This window comes from Vittaforma corneae, assembly GCF_000231115.1.
Source record: "Vittaforma corneae ATCC 50505 unplaced genomic scaffold supercont1.1, whole genome shotgun sequence".
Classification (NCBI taxonomy): domain Eukaryota; kingdom Fungi; phylum Microsporidia; family Nosematidae; genus Vittaforma; species Vittaforma corneae.
This window is the reverse complement of record NW_006889834.1, coordinates 118,862-137,254: the sequence shown is the minus strand read 5'-3', so window position 1 is coordinate 137,254 and position 18,393 is coordinate 118,862. Positions and strand designations below refer to the sequence as shown.

The following is an 18,393-nucleotide window of genomic DNA, read 5'->3' as shown; positions in this document are numbered from 1 at the left end:
CCTTTTTTGACAAGTCAATTGTAAAGGTTTGTAATTTTTCATTTCCGCCCTCCTGCATGTCGTCCAATATTTGTTTATTAGAACATATTTACTATGTTTCGGCAGTGCGGTGTCACGTCATGATAATCCCGATGATTTAGGTTTTACAGCTCTAATTAGCTTGCTAGCTTGTCTGATCAAAAGTAGTTTCATGCAGTTGATTCAGTACCATGCTGAAGAAAAGTAGATTTGGCCAATATAATGGCTATTTATAGACTGCTGTATTTATACATTCTTTCGCTTCTAAATCATGCTGGTGACCATACCAATCGTGTAGATTGATATTTGTTGACATTTGCTATTTTTTCTTTGCTTTTTTGAACCGACATGTTCAGAGCTCTTGACCAACGAACTCAAAAATTCTACAACACTGTTGCAAAGATGGTTTCAAAAATCAACAGCAGGCGCTCTACAATCAAATCGGAAGTGTATAAGACCAACGCACCAGAGAGATATCAAGCTTTGCTTCACAAAGTCTTAATCAACTATCCAGTGCTCCAAAAAGTCGTAAAAAAGACAAATTTTATGAAAAACATACCGCTTGGTACAGTTGTAGCATATGAGATTCTTACCAAAAAGATTAAAAACGATGGCTATAGGAGAAAATTAAAGCAGGCGCTGGGAGATGGAAGGCTAAAAGGCCCAGTTACAAGAACATTTGTACGAATTAACACTTTGAAGGCAACTGAGGAGGATTTGAAAGATTTTAATATTAGAAAGACGTGTATTCCACATGTCTATGAAGTTTTGAACAACTGTGTTAATGCAGACAAGAATAAAGATGAGGAAAATGTTAATGAAGATACTGAAAGACATAATGTTCACGATGAGTACGAGAGTAAAGAGAATGCAGTTGAAGCCGTGGTAGGTGATAGCAATGACAGTATGGAAGAAGAGAATTGTGAAGAAAACAACGCAGATGGAAACATTGATGTTGAAAACAGTGCAAATGCTGAAGAAAGGACCAAAGGTGCTCATAAAAGAATAAAAGACATCTTTACTAGCAAAATGTTCCTTGAAAAAGTCAAAATTCAAAATTTTTCATCATGCCTCCCTGCATTTATACTGAATCCTGAAATGAATTCTACTGTTATTGATGCAGCAGCCTCTCCTGGCAACAAAACCACTCATCTGTGTTCAATAATGAATAATACTGGCAAAATATACGCATTCGAAAGAGATGCAAAAAGATATCAAACTCTTGTTGAGCAGATTGCGAAATATGGTGCAGAAAATGTTGAAGCTATTTACTCAGACTTTTTGAAAGCGTCTCCAGAGCAATATAAAGCGGACTACATTCTCTTGGATCCATCGTGCTCTGGTTCTGGAATACATGTAAACTATGTCAAAAATCAGCAGAGAATCAATAGACTGAAAAACTTTCAGGCAATGATGCTAAACCACGCGTTTAAATTCAACCCCAAAGCAGTAGTATATTCCGCCTGTTCGTACCACAAAGAAGAATGCGAAGATGTCATTAAAGAAGCCCTTGAGAAAAACCCAAGCTATGAGCTTGAAAAAATAGATAACTATACAGGGAAAAGAGGATATGAAGGCTATGAGTTTTCAGATAAAGTCATAAGAACATCCAATGATGATGAAACAGGCTCTATTGGCTTCTTTGTTGCGCTTTTTAGGAGAAAATAAGTAAATTTGGTTTGGCATCTCAACCCTTTATGCTTAAGTGCACTTTGATAGGCTTTCTATCATTGATTTGCTTCGCTGATAACGACTTCCAATTCAGTGTATCCATTCAACGATGGATCTTCAATGAAAATTCCTCTACTTTTAAGACCAATATTTAACTCTTTCAGATATTTTCGAACATCCTTATCATATCTGTCCAAATCTAATGCTGCTGGTATTACGAGAAACATTTTAATGGTATTCAAAATGCTTGGTCTTTCTTTCCTAAGCATTATTTTGTTTAAGCCTTCTACGTGAGATCTCCACTCCTCAGCATCTATTTTATGAAGAAGATCCTGCGGTATTTCTGTAATAAACGTGTTTTTCATAGTTCTTGGATCTTTTGGAATTCTTAACACTTTTCTTATTCGCTGCATTTTATTGTACCAAAAATTTTTGAATAATCTTAAATCTTTAGCCAAAGTAATGTAAAAGACAAAAACTACAAATGACATACAGACCAGCTCCATTCCAAGCTTGTGTGCTTGGCATACATTTCGTGACGTTGTGTTCAATTGCTTGAAATTAATCAATACAAAATTAAAGTTAACGTGTTTGCTATGAAAACTTAACAGTAAAGTTTTAACTACTCGGTAAATATTTTAGGCTGCCATCCCATTGTCTGCTACAAAACTTGATGTAAGAATTAACTAAGCATGATGAACTCAGAGTAACATGCTCTGCATGGCCTTCTCATTTAATCTTTTTGAGGACTTGGTCTAAAAGATCATTGACTGATGCCCTGTTTGATGTATATTTCTCGATGTTAGGCACAACACACTCCTTGATTACATTGTCAGATAGGATGCTGAGACAAAAGAGCGCGCCGTACTGTACACTCTCAGGCTTTGAATCGTCTAGCCATCCCTTAAGCAAAAAGCTAACAATTCTAGAAGGTAAACTTTTATATTTTGGACTAAATACATCGAAGATATACTTTATCAGATCAGTTGCCAGTCGTCTGGCTTCTTCCGATATTGACTTTCCAACAACACAAGACAACAATGGCGGGAGAATTTCATGTAAATATGGATCTATAAAAATATATTTGTTTTTGAGTAGACTGCCATACATCTTTACGATTACGGCCAGTAATTCATCGTTTTCAAAGTTTTTTCTAATTACTAGCTTGAAGTGGTGAAGAAAATACGGTACAAGTTGTTGAATGCCTGTTTCATTTAGAAGACACGAAATGGCTGTTTCTGGATCAGTTTCCATAGTTTGTAGTATTTTTTCAAAGTACATGGACAGTTCTTTTGTGAGTAAGTGCTTGTTCTGCTGCTTAAGCTCAAGATCCTCTTGATACATGGACAGACTATCCTGCTTGGCAGCTGGCTTCTCAATTAGAATAGGGTTCTGTTGGATTGGGGGCTGCACACCTTCAATTGCAAGCCAATGGCTTTGGACATACGGTTTAAGAGGGATTTTTGGAAGTGGTTTTTCGAGGTATTCCTCAAGATCGATTTCTTCGTCCGGAACACAGTAGAACCCCGAAGGAAGTCCTCTAAAAACCAATGTATCATTTGAGTCATATCCAAAAAGAGGCTCTACATTTCTGCTTATTAATGCATTGTTGACATCCCCAATATTTAGCTTCGTTCTGTGAGATACAACCATGAACTTTGAAGCCTCTTGGCAGAGTTCCTTAATTCTGTACTCCAAATCCTGCGACAGTATTCTCAAGGCATCGTCGTCTATGCTTGAGATTCCCCTTGACTGCGCAAATGCCCTAAGTGTCTCTTTAGAAAAAAGCATGGCTATTCAACAAAATTTTTACAAGTAATGAATCGTGTTGTCCAATAAAATAAACCAAAACATAATGAACTAAATTTCAAATATAGCATTACTAAATATTGCTATGCTCGGTTTTATTATCTCTTATAGTTGAGTATTAAACTGCATCACATGATTGCAAAACTACTGTATCGCCAACTTGTCTGAATATTAGTTTGTTGGCGCATTTTCAATTTTGCTCTGAAACGGGCCAAACAAAATTATCTGGCCTATTGGTTATATATAAAATGGGAGATGTAAAGGAGAATCAAAATGGAAATCAAAAAAAATGCAATGGCTGAAAAAGCGGATGAGCTACAGAGGATTAAGCTAAAACTGAAGGATCTAATATCAAAACAATTGAGTATGAATGACTATGTGCCCATAAATCTATACGAAATTAGAAACTACATCTATTACGGATTTTCAGACAAAAGTCTTAGGCCAAGCTACTGGAAAGTGTTGTTAAACTACTATTCACCTAACAAATTTAAGTTGGAGCAGTTTTATAAACAAGCCAGACAGGCCTACACCGATATCTTGAATAAGACACATAAAAGCAATAGCAATGTAAGGAAGCTTACGAGTATTATAAATGCCGAGCTAGAAAGGACTGATTTTGATAGGATACAGAAGGCATCTATAGGAAGGATTCTCACTGCCTTTTCAATTATAAATCCCAAAATAGGATATGTTCAGGGTATGATTAACCTTGTGTACGTGCTATACTTTGTATTATCGGGTGATGAAAATATTGAAACAGCCAAATTTGCAGAAGAAGATGCGTTTTATTTATTTAACAATCTGATATCAGAAATGTCAAATCTCTTTATTGATGAATTTGACGACCAAAAGCAGGGAATAAGATATAAGGTAAATGAAGTATTTCAAATAATCAAGACTAAAGATCCAGAGCTCTATAACGCACTGGCTGATAAAGATCTGATCAAAACGATGTTTCCGCTAAAGTGGATTCTGTTGCTTTTTTCCGCTGAATATCCAATTGATCGGACAGTTTGGCTCTGGGACAAGATACTCAGTGATGCATATCGGTTTGAAATTTTACTGTACTGTGCTGCGGCTGTTATCATTCTAATGAGGAGTATAATTCTGACAGAGACTTATGATAAGTGCCTTGCAATTCTTCAAAAACCCTCGGCCATAAATCCTGAATTGGTGTTTGATATTGCCGATACCATGAGAAGAGACGATCGTGACATAAATCAGATAATAAAAGAGAGGATGGAAAATAAATAAATTATATCGGCATAACTTGTCAAAATTATATGCATGATAGTTTAGCACACTTCGTTTGCAAAGCGCAAAAACTGAATTTTGAAACCTGCAATAATAGCTTAATACTGAAACACTAAGATTTAAAAATGGCAAATCTGTATGGAAAATTTTTACTTTTCCGTGCCCAATGCCGGAGGAGTTTTCAGAAGGCTCAGCAAAGATCGTCAAAGAGGAAAACACATTTTTTAATCCTGCTCAAAAACTGAACAGAGATCTATCGGCTGAAGTTATTAAGACATATTTCAGCGGGAAGGAGAACATTAAAATTTTAACTGCAATGTCTGCGACAGGACTAAGGGGAATCAGATATTTAAACGAAATTCCCAACTCCACACTATTTTTCAACGACATTTGTCCTAAGGCAGTTGAAGCCATTCAAGAAAATCTTAAATATAATGGAATCGATACATTCAAAATATTTTCAGAGCACGAAAACATCAAAGAGTATAAGCATAGAGCCAACGTGACCAGGAATGACTGCCACGTTCTGATGAATAGGTTCCATTCCTTCTTTGACGTAATTGATATTGACCCATTTGGAAGCTGTGCAGAGTTTGTAAATTCTGCATTTAAGGCGATTAGACATAATGGGCTAATCTGCTTTACATGCACTGACAAGGCTGCACTATGCACAAATGAGGCAAAATGCTATATGAGGTACAGCACACTTATTAAAAAAATATTCTGTAAAAACGAAACCCCCATCCGTGCTCTTTTGAGCTATATTTCAAGAGAGTTCTCAAAATATGATGCAAGAATTTTGCCGGTATTGAGCCTGAGTGTGGATTTCTATGTAAGAGTGATAGTAAGGGTTTATAAAGGCCAGGGAAAGTCTGTTTTAAAGGATAATTCGCATTTCTACATTTGCGAGTGTATGAATATCTTGGAGCTGCCTCCTGGAGGTACCAATACTAACTGCTGTGCACATTGTGGCAAAAAAATGAAATTGTACGGCCCTTTTTGGAACAAAGAGCTGCACGACAGTCAAATTATAGACAACATTATTTCCTCAGTTAGCGAAGCAAGCAATGAAAGGATGATTGGAATACTAAAGTTGATGAGACAGGAGTTGCCGACAATGTTTTACTATGAAGTTCCAAAGCTAGCATCTTTTTTGAAAATCAACTGTTGTAAACTTAGCGATGTGATGACAGGATTAGCAAATGCTGGCCATCTGGTGTCCCTCACACACTGCGACAACAACGCGTTTAAAACCAACGCACCTATTGATGTTATTAAGTCTTTAATGGTAGAACTTAACTCAAAGGCCTTGGTTAGCTTTTCATTGTCTAAAAACATATCTGTTGACAATATTTTTGCACAAAATTTCTACAAAGGCAAAATAAAGTCAGGTCTAAAGCCACTGTCTTTGCCAAAAAAATAAAGACAAGGTCTTATTCGTATGCTCGCCCTATTGCCCTTGCTTGAATGCTTGTCATATTCTCCACAGTGCTAAAATGTTTGGAATCTTGATACTGCTTAAGCGCAGCTAAAAATATGATGAGTTATTAAAGAAACTTAAGAAAGCTTTTATTAGTTATTGTTGTTTTTGACTCAATTTTTCTTTCTTATTTTTTAGAATTGTCTTGATTTTGTTTTCCAGGAATGCTGAAGAACTGACCATTTCCTTAAGCTCTTTTTCGTGGACTGAGAAGAACTCTCTTGCCATTTTCTGCGAAAACTCAGTTGAATTGTTAGCACCAACAACATTCCAGTCTTTTTTATAAAGTGAGGCCGTCCTTTCAACGACATTGGCAAGACTTTGAATTAATTTTGAAGTTCCTATGCTCGACAGACCTTCTTTTGATTCCGAATTCGATGATCTTGGCTTTCCCGAAGTGCTTTCTGCCCTTCTTTCATTTTTGGCCTTATAAAATGATATACGCAGCTTACTGTTGTCCAGCAAGGTACCATCCATCGCTTCAAAAGCCGCTGCAGCCTCCTCCGGTGTCTTAAAGCAGATATATCCAAATTGTTTATTGTTCTCTGAGGATGTCTTTTGTAGTTTAATGCTGACAATTGTTCCGAACTTACTGAAAAGATCTCGTATTTCATCTTCTGAAAATGTTTCTGGAATATGAGCGATATAGAGATTGTTCTTTGAATTAATGCCTTTAAGAGACAAAGCCTCGAGCTGCTTGCGAATGGTCTCCTCTCTTTCTTTTCTTCTCTCAGCCTTTTGAATATAAAAGGGGCAGGTGGCAACAGAACTATCCTGGCATTCCTCAAGGGAGAATATGTGTTTGTTGTGAAGATTCTCAACAGCCTTGGCTGCATCTTCTGCTTTTTCAAAATTCACACAGGCGAAGCCTACAGGCTCGGATTTTTCATTTAATGGCAAATAAATGGAGCAAATTGGCCCATACTTTTCTAAAATGTCTTTTAATTTCGCCTCTGTTAAGCTACTTGGAAAATTTTTAACAAAAACATTTGTAAAAGAGGATGTAGAAGAGGAACTATCACTGTGTTTCTGATCTCGGAGGGATCTATCAAATCTAGAGATGCTAAGAGTTTTTCCCTCAAATTTCTCATCTCGAAGATCCGCAATCGCCTTATCAGCCGACTCAACGGTCTCGTACTGGACAAAACCATATCCCCTAGACTCTCCATTACTGTCGACTGATACCTTGCAGGATGCTATTGATCCAAAATCTTTGAAGATTTCATAAAGTTTCTTAGTAGTATATTCTTTTGGAATGTTCTTTACAAATAAGTTTGCGTTTTCTGGAAAAACATTACCGGACGTAAGAATCATCAATGTCATTTCCCTGTCGTGCAGAGTGGTGTAGTTATACTTCTCAACAATTCTTTTAGCATCTTCTATGGATAAAAATGTAACAAATGCATATGACGACTGGATAAGATCATTTTTTTTCATCTTGATATCTTCTATTGCAACAGGCTCTCTAGAAAAGAGCGCAACCAGCTCTGCTATGGATGTCTTTGGAGATAGATTTCCACAGCGGACCGTTACAAGTGATTTCGAATGTTGTATGCTAACCATTCTCGAAGGGCAAAAATTTTTAAAATACAGATGTAAAAGAAGTAAAATGGGCCAAAGCACATTTGTAGAAAAATACATAAAGCACAGATGTTTGCATATAAGCATATTTAATAAGACCATGCAGGGTGATTTTGTATGCATATCGTATAAAATACTAAGCTAGACAGCTGACTATATCCACTCGTAAGGTTCAATATTTCATTTATCAATCTTTGCAAAATCCTCCTATAATTGGTTGTTAATAATGTGCTAATTTAATCATATACCCAACCAATGCTGTGGAAATCTTTAGTGCTAGCCTTTAAATTTTCTTATCCCTTAATTTGCCATGCCAAAAACAATCGTCTCTAGCAATATAGAAAGCAAAGAAACATCGTGCATGTCATTTAAAGAAGATTTGAAAACCCTTAGACCAAAAATAGATCATTTGAAGACAGAAATTAAGTCTCAAATGGTTCCCTTTGCGGTACATCAGGTTATGATTGGCTCTCTGTCAAATGAGCTTGAAGAGATCAAAAATACTGTCGGCTATCTAGAAAGCAAGCTCGACTTTGAAAAGAAAGTATATGAAAGAACTAAGCAGATACTTCTGTCGCTGACAGTTGATCAGGATAATTTGCATATACTAGAAACTGGAAGCTTTACAGATGACGATGACCTTATAAAAATCGAAAAAAGCCTATCTATTTTGAAGGAGTTTTCCAGAGGAAAATGCGAACTTAAAATTGTAAAAGAGAGGGAGAGGGAGATTCTAGATCTTCTTTCTAATTTTTTAAAAAGATTTGTGATGTTTCTTTCAAAGCTATTTATAAAGTCAGAAAGCAAAAATGAGCTCAGAGTCCATCGTAGCTTCTATGAAAAAATGATGAAATATAAATTTATTTATACTTTTAGCAAGACAAATAGTGAATATTACACAGTTCTATGTGTTGCATACACTAGAAAATCAAAAGATCTCTATAACGAAGAGTTTGAAAACCATCTAAATAGAGTATCGGAGTTGATAACAGATGTAAATTCATTAAAGTTTACCCTGGATGCCCTTGTTATGACATATGAGTCTCTTTTAGAGTGTGAAACCAACTTCTTGAGTCTTATGGACATTAGCTCAGACATTAGAGAAATATTTTCAGGGGTGGACTTGATGATTGTTGATTTTATTGATATTTTCTTCAAAATGTCACCTTTTTGCATTATCATCGCCCTTAATTTGTACACAACTGGCGAATTCGTTAACAGACTAGGATCTCTGGGCCAATCGTTAAAAGAAAAAAAAGCCATACTTGAGGAAGTTTTTCTGCATCAACAGAAAAGTACTGGATTGAGTTTTGAAGTGGCAGGATTGATCAACGAGTTGAACAAAATGCCAATTAAATCTGATTTTCTGGAAAATCTAGTCCATGCAGTTATTAAAAAGGCTCGCAAACAAAATGTGCAACTTGAAGAAGGTTTGAAAAATCATCAAATTATTCACTCTGTTGAAAGATTGGATGATAAGAAGGAGATTATTGAGTGTATGGAGAGATACTTGACACCCAAAATCATAGATCGAATTTTTGGGGGCAGAAACGAACGATCTGAGATCAAAGAGATTTTTAAGGCTGTGGATTCTCAAAAAGGTGGATACGTCGAGGCCATAAGCTTCATAAAGAAGACCATACTTGAAAACTGCGAGGAGGCTAAAAGAAATGAATATATTAAGATACTCGCGGAAGTCAACAAAACGTAGTATTGCCATTGATTATACTGTTACTAAATTGGTCAATCAACTATCAATAATATTATTTATTATAGCATAGTAGTTTATGTGTAGCATATCATAATGTCAAATAATTCAACATCCAGTATTGCCGTTAGCCCAAAGATAATATTTTCAAGCATGAGCATGTACTATATTTAATAGTTTGGGGTTACATTGATTTAATCAAAGTTAAGGCTTAGAGATCGATCCAAATGCCAACTTTATAAGTATATTTGTTTTAAATGAAAGGCTTGCCAAGGTATAAAAAGACTGTTCTAGGTGATCACTCTATAAAGATTGATCACAAAACTTGTTAAATCTAAGAATAGTGCCTGGTGTTAAGATAAGTGATGGGCATTAATGTTTACTTCATTCACATTTATTCAAAAATTTGTTTGACGTTTTTTAGTTTTAGAAGACCTAAGGCTGCATCAATTCTTTTCAAGATATCATTTTGCTTAATATTTGACTGTGGAGATTGCATTTGAGATGGAACTCGAGAAAACGTCGATCTGTATCTTGGTTCATTTTCAGATACGCCTAACAATTTTTGTTTTTGATCTGAATTTTTTATGAAAATTTTTTCTCTATTCTGTTTCATTTGTTTGGAAAGGGTAATTTTACGAGCTAGAAGTTTTAACATTAAAAATTGCATTAATTTACTACATATTAGTTGGCCAAGATTTATTATTAAAACTCAATGGAAAGCTGTGTATGGCAAATATGAAATATTGCTTAGTTTTCATGCCGAAGGAAATATTAAAATAGTTGGCGAGTGTTAGTCAGGCGAAAATTTGTATTGAGATGAACAACAATGTACGGATCTGTGTGTGGTTTTTATAACACCCTTTATAGTGCATAAAGACACTAGTTGATCTAATATTAATAAAACATGTCAGTAGTTGCATAAATACTTTGTCTCTTGCTTTCCAGACATCTGTGAATCAATGGTGTATGATTGCATGCTTGGGCTTAATTTCTAATTTGTTGTATGTTTTATTCCCCTTTACTTGCAGCCCCAAGCATGCCAACCGATTTCAAAACTAAAGCTAGAGAATGTCTAGAAAATGCAGATTACCGCGGATATGCTGAATTTTCTGAGAAACAATATAATCAGACTCAGGAAAAAGAAGATCTCGAGGAGTTAGAAAAATCAAAGAAGCTGTTGCAACTTTCAAGAGAGATCCATGAAATTTTAAAAATGGAGGGACACGATTGTTATAAAATACTAGGGCTAGACCAGAATGCGAGCTTGGATGAGATAAAAAAGACTTTTAGAGAGAAAGCAGCTAGATACCATCCTAATAGAGCCCCTGTGAAGGGAGCAGAGGATGCTTTCAGGATAATTCAGGGTGCATACTTTGAGATTAACACAGAGGACAAGAGAGAGCAGTATGACGGTAGACGAAAGGGAAGTAGATTTTTCTTCAGCGGCCAACCAGTGTATTCCCAGGCGTATTACGCCACTCCAATTTCTAATTCAATGTCCTATTCATTTGGAAATAGGCAGTTTATGTTCTCCACTGGAATATCACCAGGATTCTGGCCATATAGATTTACTGAGGGGGACTTTATAAATTTTTACTCGCAACTGTACAGAAATGCATATAGACCATATGGTGACCGCCAGACAGAGAGACAGACCTTATATTTTTCAATATTTATAATGTTCATTCTCATATTGCTCAACTTTTTTAACTGAACAATTTACCAATGTTATGTTCCGAATGCGGTTTTGCTTTGTTGGTGTTGAAGGCAAAGTTTGAAATACGGCATTTAATTAAATATCCTTTGTTTGACTTTAGTTTCGATGGCTAGTGTTGAAACAGCTAATGTTTATGGTTTTTGTTTAATAGACATGGCCAAAGCAATAGTCTGTGTCCTGGGTAATAAGTGTATTGCTGATTATATCCAATTGACTATCAAAATTTTATCAGCCTAGCGTTTACTTAGATTTACAGGTTGGTTTATTTCTAAATCCTCAATGAAAAATGTCTGCTTGGTAATTATTGATGGATACGGCATTTCGAAAGAGGAGGTGGGAAATGCCACCACAAGAAGCCACTACATCAATAAGCTCAAAGAAAGCAACGGATATTTGGAAATATTCGCACATGGAAAGTATGTTGGTCTTCCTGATGGAAAGATGGGAAATTCAGAAGTAGGTCATATAACAATAGGCTCAGGAAGAATCATAAGCCAAAGTTTAATAATGATCAAAAATGCATTTGAAACAGGGGAATTAAAGAATATTATCTCCAGGCTGAAAGTTTCTGGTAAGAAAATACACTTAATTGGAATGATCAGCGACGGTGGAGTACATTCGCATCTGGATCATTTGAAATATCTTTTGGAATGTATTCCAATGAAGTACAGTGTCTACATACATGCCATTGCAGACGGGATAGATGTATCCCCAGACACTTTTGCAGATTTCATACAGCCATTTAATAATATTGTCTCCATTTCCGGTAGATACTTTGCGATGGACAGGGATATGAATTATAAAAGAACCGAACAAGTATTTCAAATGATGGTAAACAAAGAAAATGGCCCCGGCATTAGCAATAATTTTGGAGGTGCTGGCTGCAATGCTGTTAACACGAACATCAATGATATTATCAGAGGCATTGTAGCCAAAAGCGCAGGTGATGAATTCATTGAACCTACTTTGCTTATAAATGAGCCAGTGACCTCTGATGATACAGTTATATTTTTTAATTTTAGGGCAGATCGCATGAGACAACTTTACAACAGATTTAAGGAATTCTGCAGAGTTTACACAATTACAGAATATGAGGACGGCGATCCGAATGCAATTCTCAGAAAGCCGAGTGTTGAAAATACATTGTCTGAATGGCTTTCAAAGTATAACAAAACGCAAGCACACATAGCAGAGACTGAGAAGTATGCGCATGTGACATACTTTTTCAACGGAGGAAAAGAATTTAAATTTGACAACGAGGATTGGTTTGTGTTGCCGTCTCCAAAAGTGGAGGATTTTACACTAGCACCTGGAACATCAATGAAGGAGGTTGCCAATACATGTAGGGAATGCATTGAGAAAAAATACGATTTCATAGTCATTAATCTTGCTGCGCCTGATCTTCTTGGACATACGGGTAATTTTGAAAAGACTGTTGAGGCAGTGTCAATAATGGATGACCAGATTAAAGGGATACATGAGAAGGCTGTGAAAGAAGACTATGTGATGGTTATAACGGCTGATCATGGAAATTCTGAGCAAATGGTGTTAAATGAAAAGATATGTAAGTCACACACTACGAACAAAGTGCTTTTCATGGTGCTAAATTCTGAAAAGAAACTCAGCGGAAGACCAGAAGCATCGCTTAAAGATGTTGCGCCAACAGTCCTTCATTTAATGGGCATTCCCGTGCCTGGAGAGATGACAGGAACCTCGCTTCTTGAGTAATAGAAACTAGTCATCTGCCAGTAAAAGGCTAATTGTGGATTTAGAGCAAACAAAAATATCTTTCCATGCAAAGCTTGCTGAAGTGCATTCAAGAATGATTTTTCAAGTATTTCCTACAAAAAATTCAGATGGTTTATGAAAATTTAGTGGTAGCCCATGACTGAGCCAATTAAGAAAAAGGAAAGCACAAGAACAACTGTCTCCATATAGTCAGGATCTAGTTAATGAGGACGGAAGTGGAGAAGCAGAACACGATACAAATGCCAAGCCGCTCAGAAGGGCAAGGATAAAGAAAAACCAGCCATTAGATAAATCTTCACTGAAGGGAATTTTCGGGAATGTTGTGCTGTCGGGAGAACCAAAAGATTCTCGCAAGGCACAAATGAGTGAGATGATAGCAGGATTGAATAGCTCCTTTCTAAGAGCTGTTCAAATAATTTTGAAAAAGCAGAGTAACAAAGATCTTAGATATTTATTTGACCAATACTGTAAGTTTATGAAAGATATAGAAGAAAACAACCAGTAAATGCATATTAAAAAGTATGTTTATATAAATGGCGTTTTAATATTGCTTTTTAAGATACACAAAAAATCAACACGCCAAGTTTTGACATTCGTATTATATTTTGCAGCAATATACATTTCCCCATGCAATCTTAATACCACCTGCAAAATAATGTTGGTAGCATTGGCATGACTGTAACTCCCTTGGATGTCTCTCTAAAAGGTCTTTAAAATAGCGTAAACTCCAATGCTTTTATATTCTGTAGTCTTGCAACAAAATACTTCAAAAATTTATTTAGAAGTCAAGAGGCACATCATCACTGGATGACTCTTCTGTAGCTGGCGCAGTCTCAGCTGCTGGCGTAGTAGCAGATCCAACAGATGCATTGGAAGATGGGGCTGGTGAGCCTCCTCCGATGTTTGAGATAATAGAGGAGTACTTGTCAGCTGATAGCATAAAGTACGAAGCCATCTTGGGCGAAAAGTCTAAACCAAGTGTTTTAAAGACAGCTTGCATCTTCTCTTTTGTAACCTCTTGTTTTGTAGCATGAATAAGTAGAGCGGCTAATGGGTATGTGGAATTAATAGTGTCAGACATTCGCGATTTAACTGTTAAGGGCTGAATTCTTGCCCCTCTTTTATGGAGGAATTGAAATGAAAAATTTTACTAAAATTTTTAAGAAGAAAAGGAAAATGCCATTCTAAGCTAAATATCGGTAAAATTTAGCTCAAACAAAATCAACGATGGGCTTAAATGAAAGCAGATCGTCTCTATTGGTAGCTTTAGTTATTGCGTTTGACATAGTATTCTTTGATTAGCTCATTTGGCAATCTGTTTAGCATTTCTGGTGGAAAGATACTCAAAATATCCCAGGCAAGATCTAAGCTTTCTTCAATTGTTCTGTCTTCGTCTCTTCCTTGGTTTATAAACTCTCTTTCAAATCTACTTAGAAACTCAATGCTAGTTTTATCTTCTTTCGATAGTGAATCCTCCCCAACCACTGCTTTCATCGACAGAGAATCCTTGCCTATTGCATATTTGGCATATAGCTGATTTGAAACATCGCCATGATCCTCCCTTGTTCGATTTTTTCCGATAGCGCATTTCATTAACCTACTTAAAGAGGGAAGCACATTAATAGGTGGGTATATTCCTTTATTATGAAGCTGCCTATCAACGTATATTTGGCCTTCGGTGATGTATCCCGTCAGATCTGGTATTGGATGTGTAATGTCGTCGTTAGGCATTGTTAAAATAGGTATTTGAGTTATTGATCCATTTCTGCCCTGAATCCTGCCGGCCCTTTCATAGATTGTTGACAGATCAGTGTACATATATCCTGGAAATCCTCTTCTCCCCGGAACTTCCTCTCTAGCAGCACTAACCTCACGAAGTGCTTCAGCGTAGCTAGTCATGTCTGTGAGAATAGTCAGCACATGCCTCTCGGTCTCGTATGCCAGATACTCGGATGCAGTAAGAGCAAGCCGTGGTGTAATTATTCTTTCGATTGTCGGATCACTGGCTGTGTTAAGAAACAGAACTGTTCTGTTGATAGAGCCATCTTCTTCAAACGAATTTTTAAAAAATTTTGCGGTTTCCATATTAACGCCCATTGCTGCAAAAACAATGCAAAAATTTTCCTCAGAGGTATCCAAAACATCCTTTCTTTTTACCAAGCTAGACTGTCTGCAAATTTGTGCTGCAATATCATTGTGTGGTAGTCCTGAGCCACTGAATATTGGAATTTTCTGGCCTCTGGCTATGGAATTCATTACATCTATTGCCGATATTCCGGTTTTGATGATTTCTTCAGGATATACCCGACAGTATGGATTTATTGGTTGCCCTTGTATGTCAAGGTACTCATCAGGAATAACACTTGGTCCAGAATCTATTAGTTTTGCGCTTCCATTGTAAATTCTCCCCAGCATATCTTCTGAGACGCCCAGTTTAAAAACATCGCCGGTAAATGAAACTTCTGTTTCTTTTACATCTACTCCAGAGGTGCCTTCAAATATCTGGATGATGGCCTTTTTTCCTGCAATTTCTAGTACCTGGCCCTTTCTGATGGATCGATCTGGTAGTCTCAAAGTTACAATTTCGCTGTATTTAAGATAATCTATGTTGTTTAGCACAATCAAGGGCCCATTTACAGCCTGTATTTGTCTATATGTTCTCATGGGGTCGATTATAATATCCGATGGCATTGTTTATTTTGGTTTTATTTTTGTGTATATAGTTAAAAGCTATTGATGCTAATATTAGAGACATTTAATATAGGGGTATTCCCGATATTGGTTCACAGATACGAGGAGCTTTCAACGATGTATTTAGATGCTAGTCATAATCAAAATGCATTTAAACCATATATAGCATGGTATGGATGCCCAGTTCTTCCACACCTCTAAAATACTCTTCATTCAGTCTATTTTTTGACCCATGCTTTGGATTGAAAAATACAAGCCGAAATCATTTTCAGAAATTACAACGCACAAAGAAGTAGTCTCAATGCTTGATAAATACACACTAGAGACTATTCCAAATATGATTTTCCATGGACAGATTGGCCATAATAAGAGAACTATTTTGTACGCGCTAATATCTCATCTCTACGGTTCATACCCATCTCCTACTACCAAAAACATTGAAGTAGAGGCTGGTTCGTTAAAAGTGATGGTGGATTACCTTGAATGCAATGAAATGGTAGAATTTTGTCCATCAGAATATGGCTACAAGGATAGATATGTGGTCCAAAGTATTATAAAGGAAATAGCACGATGCAGGCCTATTCTTGGCCTTTTTGGAGCCAAGAGAAGATCTGTGAAGATTTTAGTGATTGATCAAGCAGAAGATTTAAGCAAAGATGCACAAGCAGCACTCCGAAGAACAATGGAGATGTATAGTGGGCACTTCAAGATAATTATGGTCTGCACAGAAACCTCAAAGCTTATTGAGCCCATCAGGAGTAGGTGTATGATGGTAAGAATTCGAGGTTTTAGAAATGATGAGATGTTTAGAATTTGTTCAAATATTGCGAAGATCGAGGGATTTGGAGTTGATAAAGATGCAATCGATTCTATTTGCAAAAACTCAAAGGGTAATGGAAAGAGAGCCCTGTGTCTTTTTGAGTTATACTGCTTTAACCATCTATTGGATGACAAGAAGAGGCAGAAGACTGATTATTCCCAAATAAGATTGGAATGGGAGCTAAAGACAGCTTCTATAGTTGATAAGATCAAAAGGAGTCCTAGGCCCGAAACAATGATTGAGATTAGGAAGGATTTATATTCTCTTCTTAATTCCTTAATACCACCCAGTATCATACTGGCCCAGATGCTAAAAGAACTGAGTATGAAGTGCTCATTAGAAGTTTGTAAATCCTTGTCCATATTTGCATTGGGATACGAAGAGAGAATAAGGCTGGGAACAAAGCCGTTGTATCACTTGGAGGCCTTTGCAGCATCTGCAATGCTTGTTCTATCTCAAAGAAAGTAAATGACATTAGCATACAGCGATCATTAAACCGTGTAATCCTAAGCTTCTTATAAGCATTTGGCTTTGACATATAAGACGTGCTTTGCCTTTGAGCCTATAATGATTCAATAAATAATGGATAAATAATAAATGATGCAGGCAAAATAAGCCCCAATGGCTCAGTGGTAAAGCACTCGGTTTGGGTCCGAGAGATCCCGGGTTCGATCCCCGGTTGGGGCCAGTATTTTGGCAGCCAGCGCATATTGATTCTCATTGATAGTTTGCCATATTTCTATCCCCATGGAAATTCAAATTCCAAGAAATCACGAGCTGAGGCTAGAAGTCATGGAAAATCAGAAAATAAAAGTAATGGTGATCTCGGGATTGGCAGAGATTTTTGGCCAGGAGCTGCTCAATGAAAAGTGGTATAATTTTACAGACATCAAATGTTCGATCTTTACATTCACTGGGGCTGTTGTGAAGATCGAAGGTAGTTGTGATTTGAGCTATCTTGCTGAATCTTCCTGTTTTCCAAAGATTTTTAACTATTTTGATTCAATAAAGGATTCTTTGGGCATTGTCATTGTTGTTGGAAGAGGTCGAAGCACATTTTGCACAACTCTGGCAAACTATTTTGTTAGAGTTCGCAAAAAGCTGGACTTTCTCGAAGTTGATCCATTAAAAGGAAATGTTTTTCCAGGCGCCCTTTCATATTTACAGATTGATTCGCTTGTTGAGTACAATGACAAACTGAAGCTTACCAATCCTTACTGTCTATTTTTCGGGTCGTTGTCTATTGAAAACACTGAACTATATCAAATCCAAACAGAAAAACTAAATGAAGAAGTTGAAAGCAGAGAGACTGGGAATTTTAAAGTAATTTTGTGTCCTGAGCTATCAAATGATATGTTGCACCAGCTTATTAAGACATTCAAGGCTTCCGGAGTTGTTTGCATTGGTAACGAAAGGATGTTTCATAGGCTAAATACGCCGATTCCAAAGATATTTATTGAGAATACTGGATATATTGCCGAAAATACTGTTGCTAAAAGCATAAATAGATATTTTAATGGTCCAAGCAGTGAGTATACCCCATCATCGTTTTCATTGAGAAGTGAATACACAGTTCTAAGAATTGGCGAGCAGTATGCAGCACCCGAGAGTGCATTACCATTGGGAGCATCAAGGAAGATTGGCCATACCGATGTGTGTAGATGTGAGTTGATTCAGAATGCAGTACTGGCCATTTCTGGAGCTGAAAATGAAGACCAGGTGGTAAGGTCGCCCGCACTAGGGTTTGTAGTGTGTGTGGATGAAAAGAAGCAGAGAATACTGTGCACTCAACCCAGACTCCCAAAATGCAAATATCTAGTTCAAGGCTCTGTCAAATATATCGACTTTTAACATAAAGAACAGTATTTGAGCAATGCTAGTTGGTGTTA

At 36.7% G+C, this 18,393-nt stretch overlaps 14 protein-coding genes and 1 non-coding gene across 15 annotated transcripts; 10 read left to right on the top strand and 5 right to left on the bottom strand.

The window, feature by feature from the left end:
• Positions 1-366: 366 nt before the first annotated feature.
• Positions 367-1,686, top strand: VICG_00096 (uncharacterized protein; the record flags this gene model as incomplete). Its single annotated transcript, XM_007603487.1, has 1 exon — positions 367-1,686. The coding sequence occupies one exon, from the start codon at positions 367-369 to the stop codon at positions 1,684-1,686; it is 1,320 nt and encodes a 439-aa protein (XP_007603549.1).
• A 59-nt stretch (positions 1,687-1,745) lies between these two features.
• VICG_00095 (uncharacterized protein) lies at positions 1,746-2,102 on the bottom strand (the record flags this gene model as incomplete). The annotated part of the gene is made up of 1 exon (XM_007603486.1): positions 1,746-2,102. The coding sequence occupies one exon, from the start codon at positions 2,100-2,102 to the stop codon at positions 1,746-1,748; it is 357 nt and encodes a 118-aa protein (XP_007603548.1).
• Positions 2,103-2,418: 316 nt separating this feature from the next.
• On the bottom strand, positions 2,419-3,480 carry VICG_00094 (uncharacterized protein; the record flags this gene model as incomplete). Its single annotated transcript, XM_007603485.1, has 1 exon — positions 2,419-3,480. The coding sequence occupies one exon, from the start codon at positions 3,478-3,480 to the stop codon at positions 2,419-2,421; it is 1,062 nt and encodes a 353-aa protein (XP_007603547.1).
• A 291-nt stretch (positions 3,481-3,771) lies between these two features.
• On the top strand, positions 3,772-4,755 carry VICG_00093 (uncharacterized protein; the record flags this gene model as incomplete). The annotated part of the gene is made up of 1 exon (XM_007603484.1): positions 3,772-4,755. One exon carries the CDS (start codon positions 3,772-3,774, stop codon positions 4,753-4,755), a length of 984 nt encoding a protein of 327 aa, XP_007603546.1.
• Positions 4,756-4,921: 166 nt separating this feature from the next.
• Positions 4,922-6,178, top strand: VICG_00092 (N2,N2-dimethylguanosine tRNA methyltransferase; the record flags this gene model as incomplete). The annotated part of the gene is made up of 1 exon (XM_007603483.1): positions 4,922-6,178. The coding sequence occupies one exon, from the start codon at positions 4,922-4,924 to the stop codon at positions 6,176-6,178; it is 1,257 nt and encodes a 418-aa protein (XP_007603545.1).
• Positions 6,179-6,331: 153 nt separating this feature from the next.
• On the bottom strand, positions 6,332-7,918 carry VICG_00091 (uncharacterized protein; the record flags this gene model as incomplete). The annotated part of the gene is made up of 1 exon (XM_007603482.1): positions 6,332-7,918. The coding sequence occupies one exon, from the start codon at positions 7,916-7,918 to the stop codon at positions 6,332-6,334; it is 1,587 nt and encodes a 528-aa protein (XP_007603544.1).
• Positions 7,919-8,126: 208 nt separating this feature from the next.
• On the top strand, positions 8,127-9,527 carry VICG_00090 (uncharacterized protein; the record flags this gene model as incomplete). Its single annotated transcript, XM_007603481.1, has 1 exon — positions 8,127-9,527. One exon carries the CDS (start codon positions 8,127-8,129, stop codon positions 9,525-9,527), a length of 1,401 nt encoding a protein of 466 aa, XP_007603543.1.
• A 1,036-nt stretch (positions 9,528-10,563) lies between these two features.
• VICG_00089 (uncharacterized protein) lies at positions 10,564-11,241 on the top strand (the record flags this gene model as incomplete). The annotated part of the gene is made up of 1 exon (XM_007603480.1): positions 10,564-11,241. One exon carries the CDS (start codon positions 10,564-10,566, stop codon positions 11,239-11,241), a length of 678 nt encoding a protein of 225 aa, XP_007603542.1.
• Positions 11,242-11,523: 282 nt separating this feature from the next.
• VICG_00088 (2,3-bisphosphoglycerate-independent phosphoglycerate mutase) lies at positions 11,524-12,972 on the top strand (the record flags this gene model as incomplete). The annotated part of the gene is made up of 1 exon (XM_007603479.1): positions 11,524-12,972. The coding sequence occupies one exon, from the start codon at positions 11,524-11,526 to the stop codon at positions 12,970-12,972; it is 1,449 nt and encodes a 482-aa protein (XP_007603541.1).
• Positions 12,973-13,132: 160 nt separating this feature from the next.
• Positions 13,133-13,498, top strand: VICG_00087 (uncharacterized protein; the record flags this gene model as incomplete). The annotated part of the gene is made up of 1 exon (XM_007603478.1): positions 13,133-13,498. One exon carries the CDS (start codon positions 13,133-13,135, stop codon positions 13,496-13,498), a length of 366 nt encoding a protein of 121 aa, XP_007603540.1.
• Positions 13,499-13,771: 273 nt separating this feature from the next.
• VICG_00086 (uncharacterized protein) lies at positions 13,772-14,074 on the bottom strand (the record flags this gene model as incomplete). Its single annotated transcript, XM_007603477.1, has 1 exon — positions 13,772-14,074. One exon carries the CDS (start codon positions 14,072-14,074, stop codon positions 13,772-13,774), a length of 303 nt encoding a protein of 100 aa, XP_007603539.1.
• Positions 14,075-14,259: 185 nt separating this feature from the next.
• Positions 14,260-15,684, bottom strand: VICG_00085 (V-type proton ATPase subunit B; the record flags this gene model as incomplete). The annotated part of the gene is made up of 1 exon (XM_007603476.1): positions 14,260-15,684. One exon carries the CDS (start codon positions 15,682-15,684, stop codon positions 14,260-14,262), a length of 1,425 nt encoding a protein of 474 aa, XP_007603538.1.
• A 232-nt stretch (positions 15,685-15,916) lies between these two features.
• Positions 15,917-16,972, top strand: VICG_00084 (uncharacterized protein; the record flags this gene model as incomplete). Its single annotated transcript, XM_007603475.1, has 1 exon — positions 15,917-16,972. The coding sequence occupies one exon, from the start codon at positions 15,917-15,919 to the stop codon at positions 16,970-16,972; it is 1,056 nt and encodes a 351-aa protein (XP_007603537.1).
• A 147-nt stretch (positions 16,973-17,119) lies between these two features.
• Positions 17,120-17,191, top strand: VICG_02250. The gene has a single exon. It is a non-coding gene; the product is annotated as a tRNA-Pro (tRNA).
• A 60-nt stretch (positions 17,192-17,251) lies between these two features.
• On the top strand, positions 17,252-18,355 carry VICG_00083 (uncharacterized protein; the record flags this gene model as incomplete). The annotated part of the gene is made up of 1 exon (XM_007603474.1): positions 17,252-18,355. The coding sequence occupies one exon, from the start codon at positions 17,252-17,254 to the stop codon at positions 18,353-18,355; it is 1,104 nt and encodes a 367-aa protein (XP_007603536.1).
• Between the last annotated feature and the right edge of the window lie 38 nt (positions 18,356-18,393).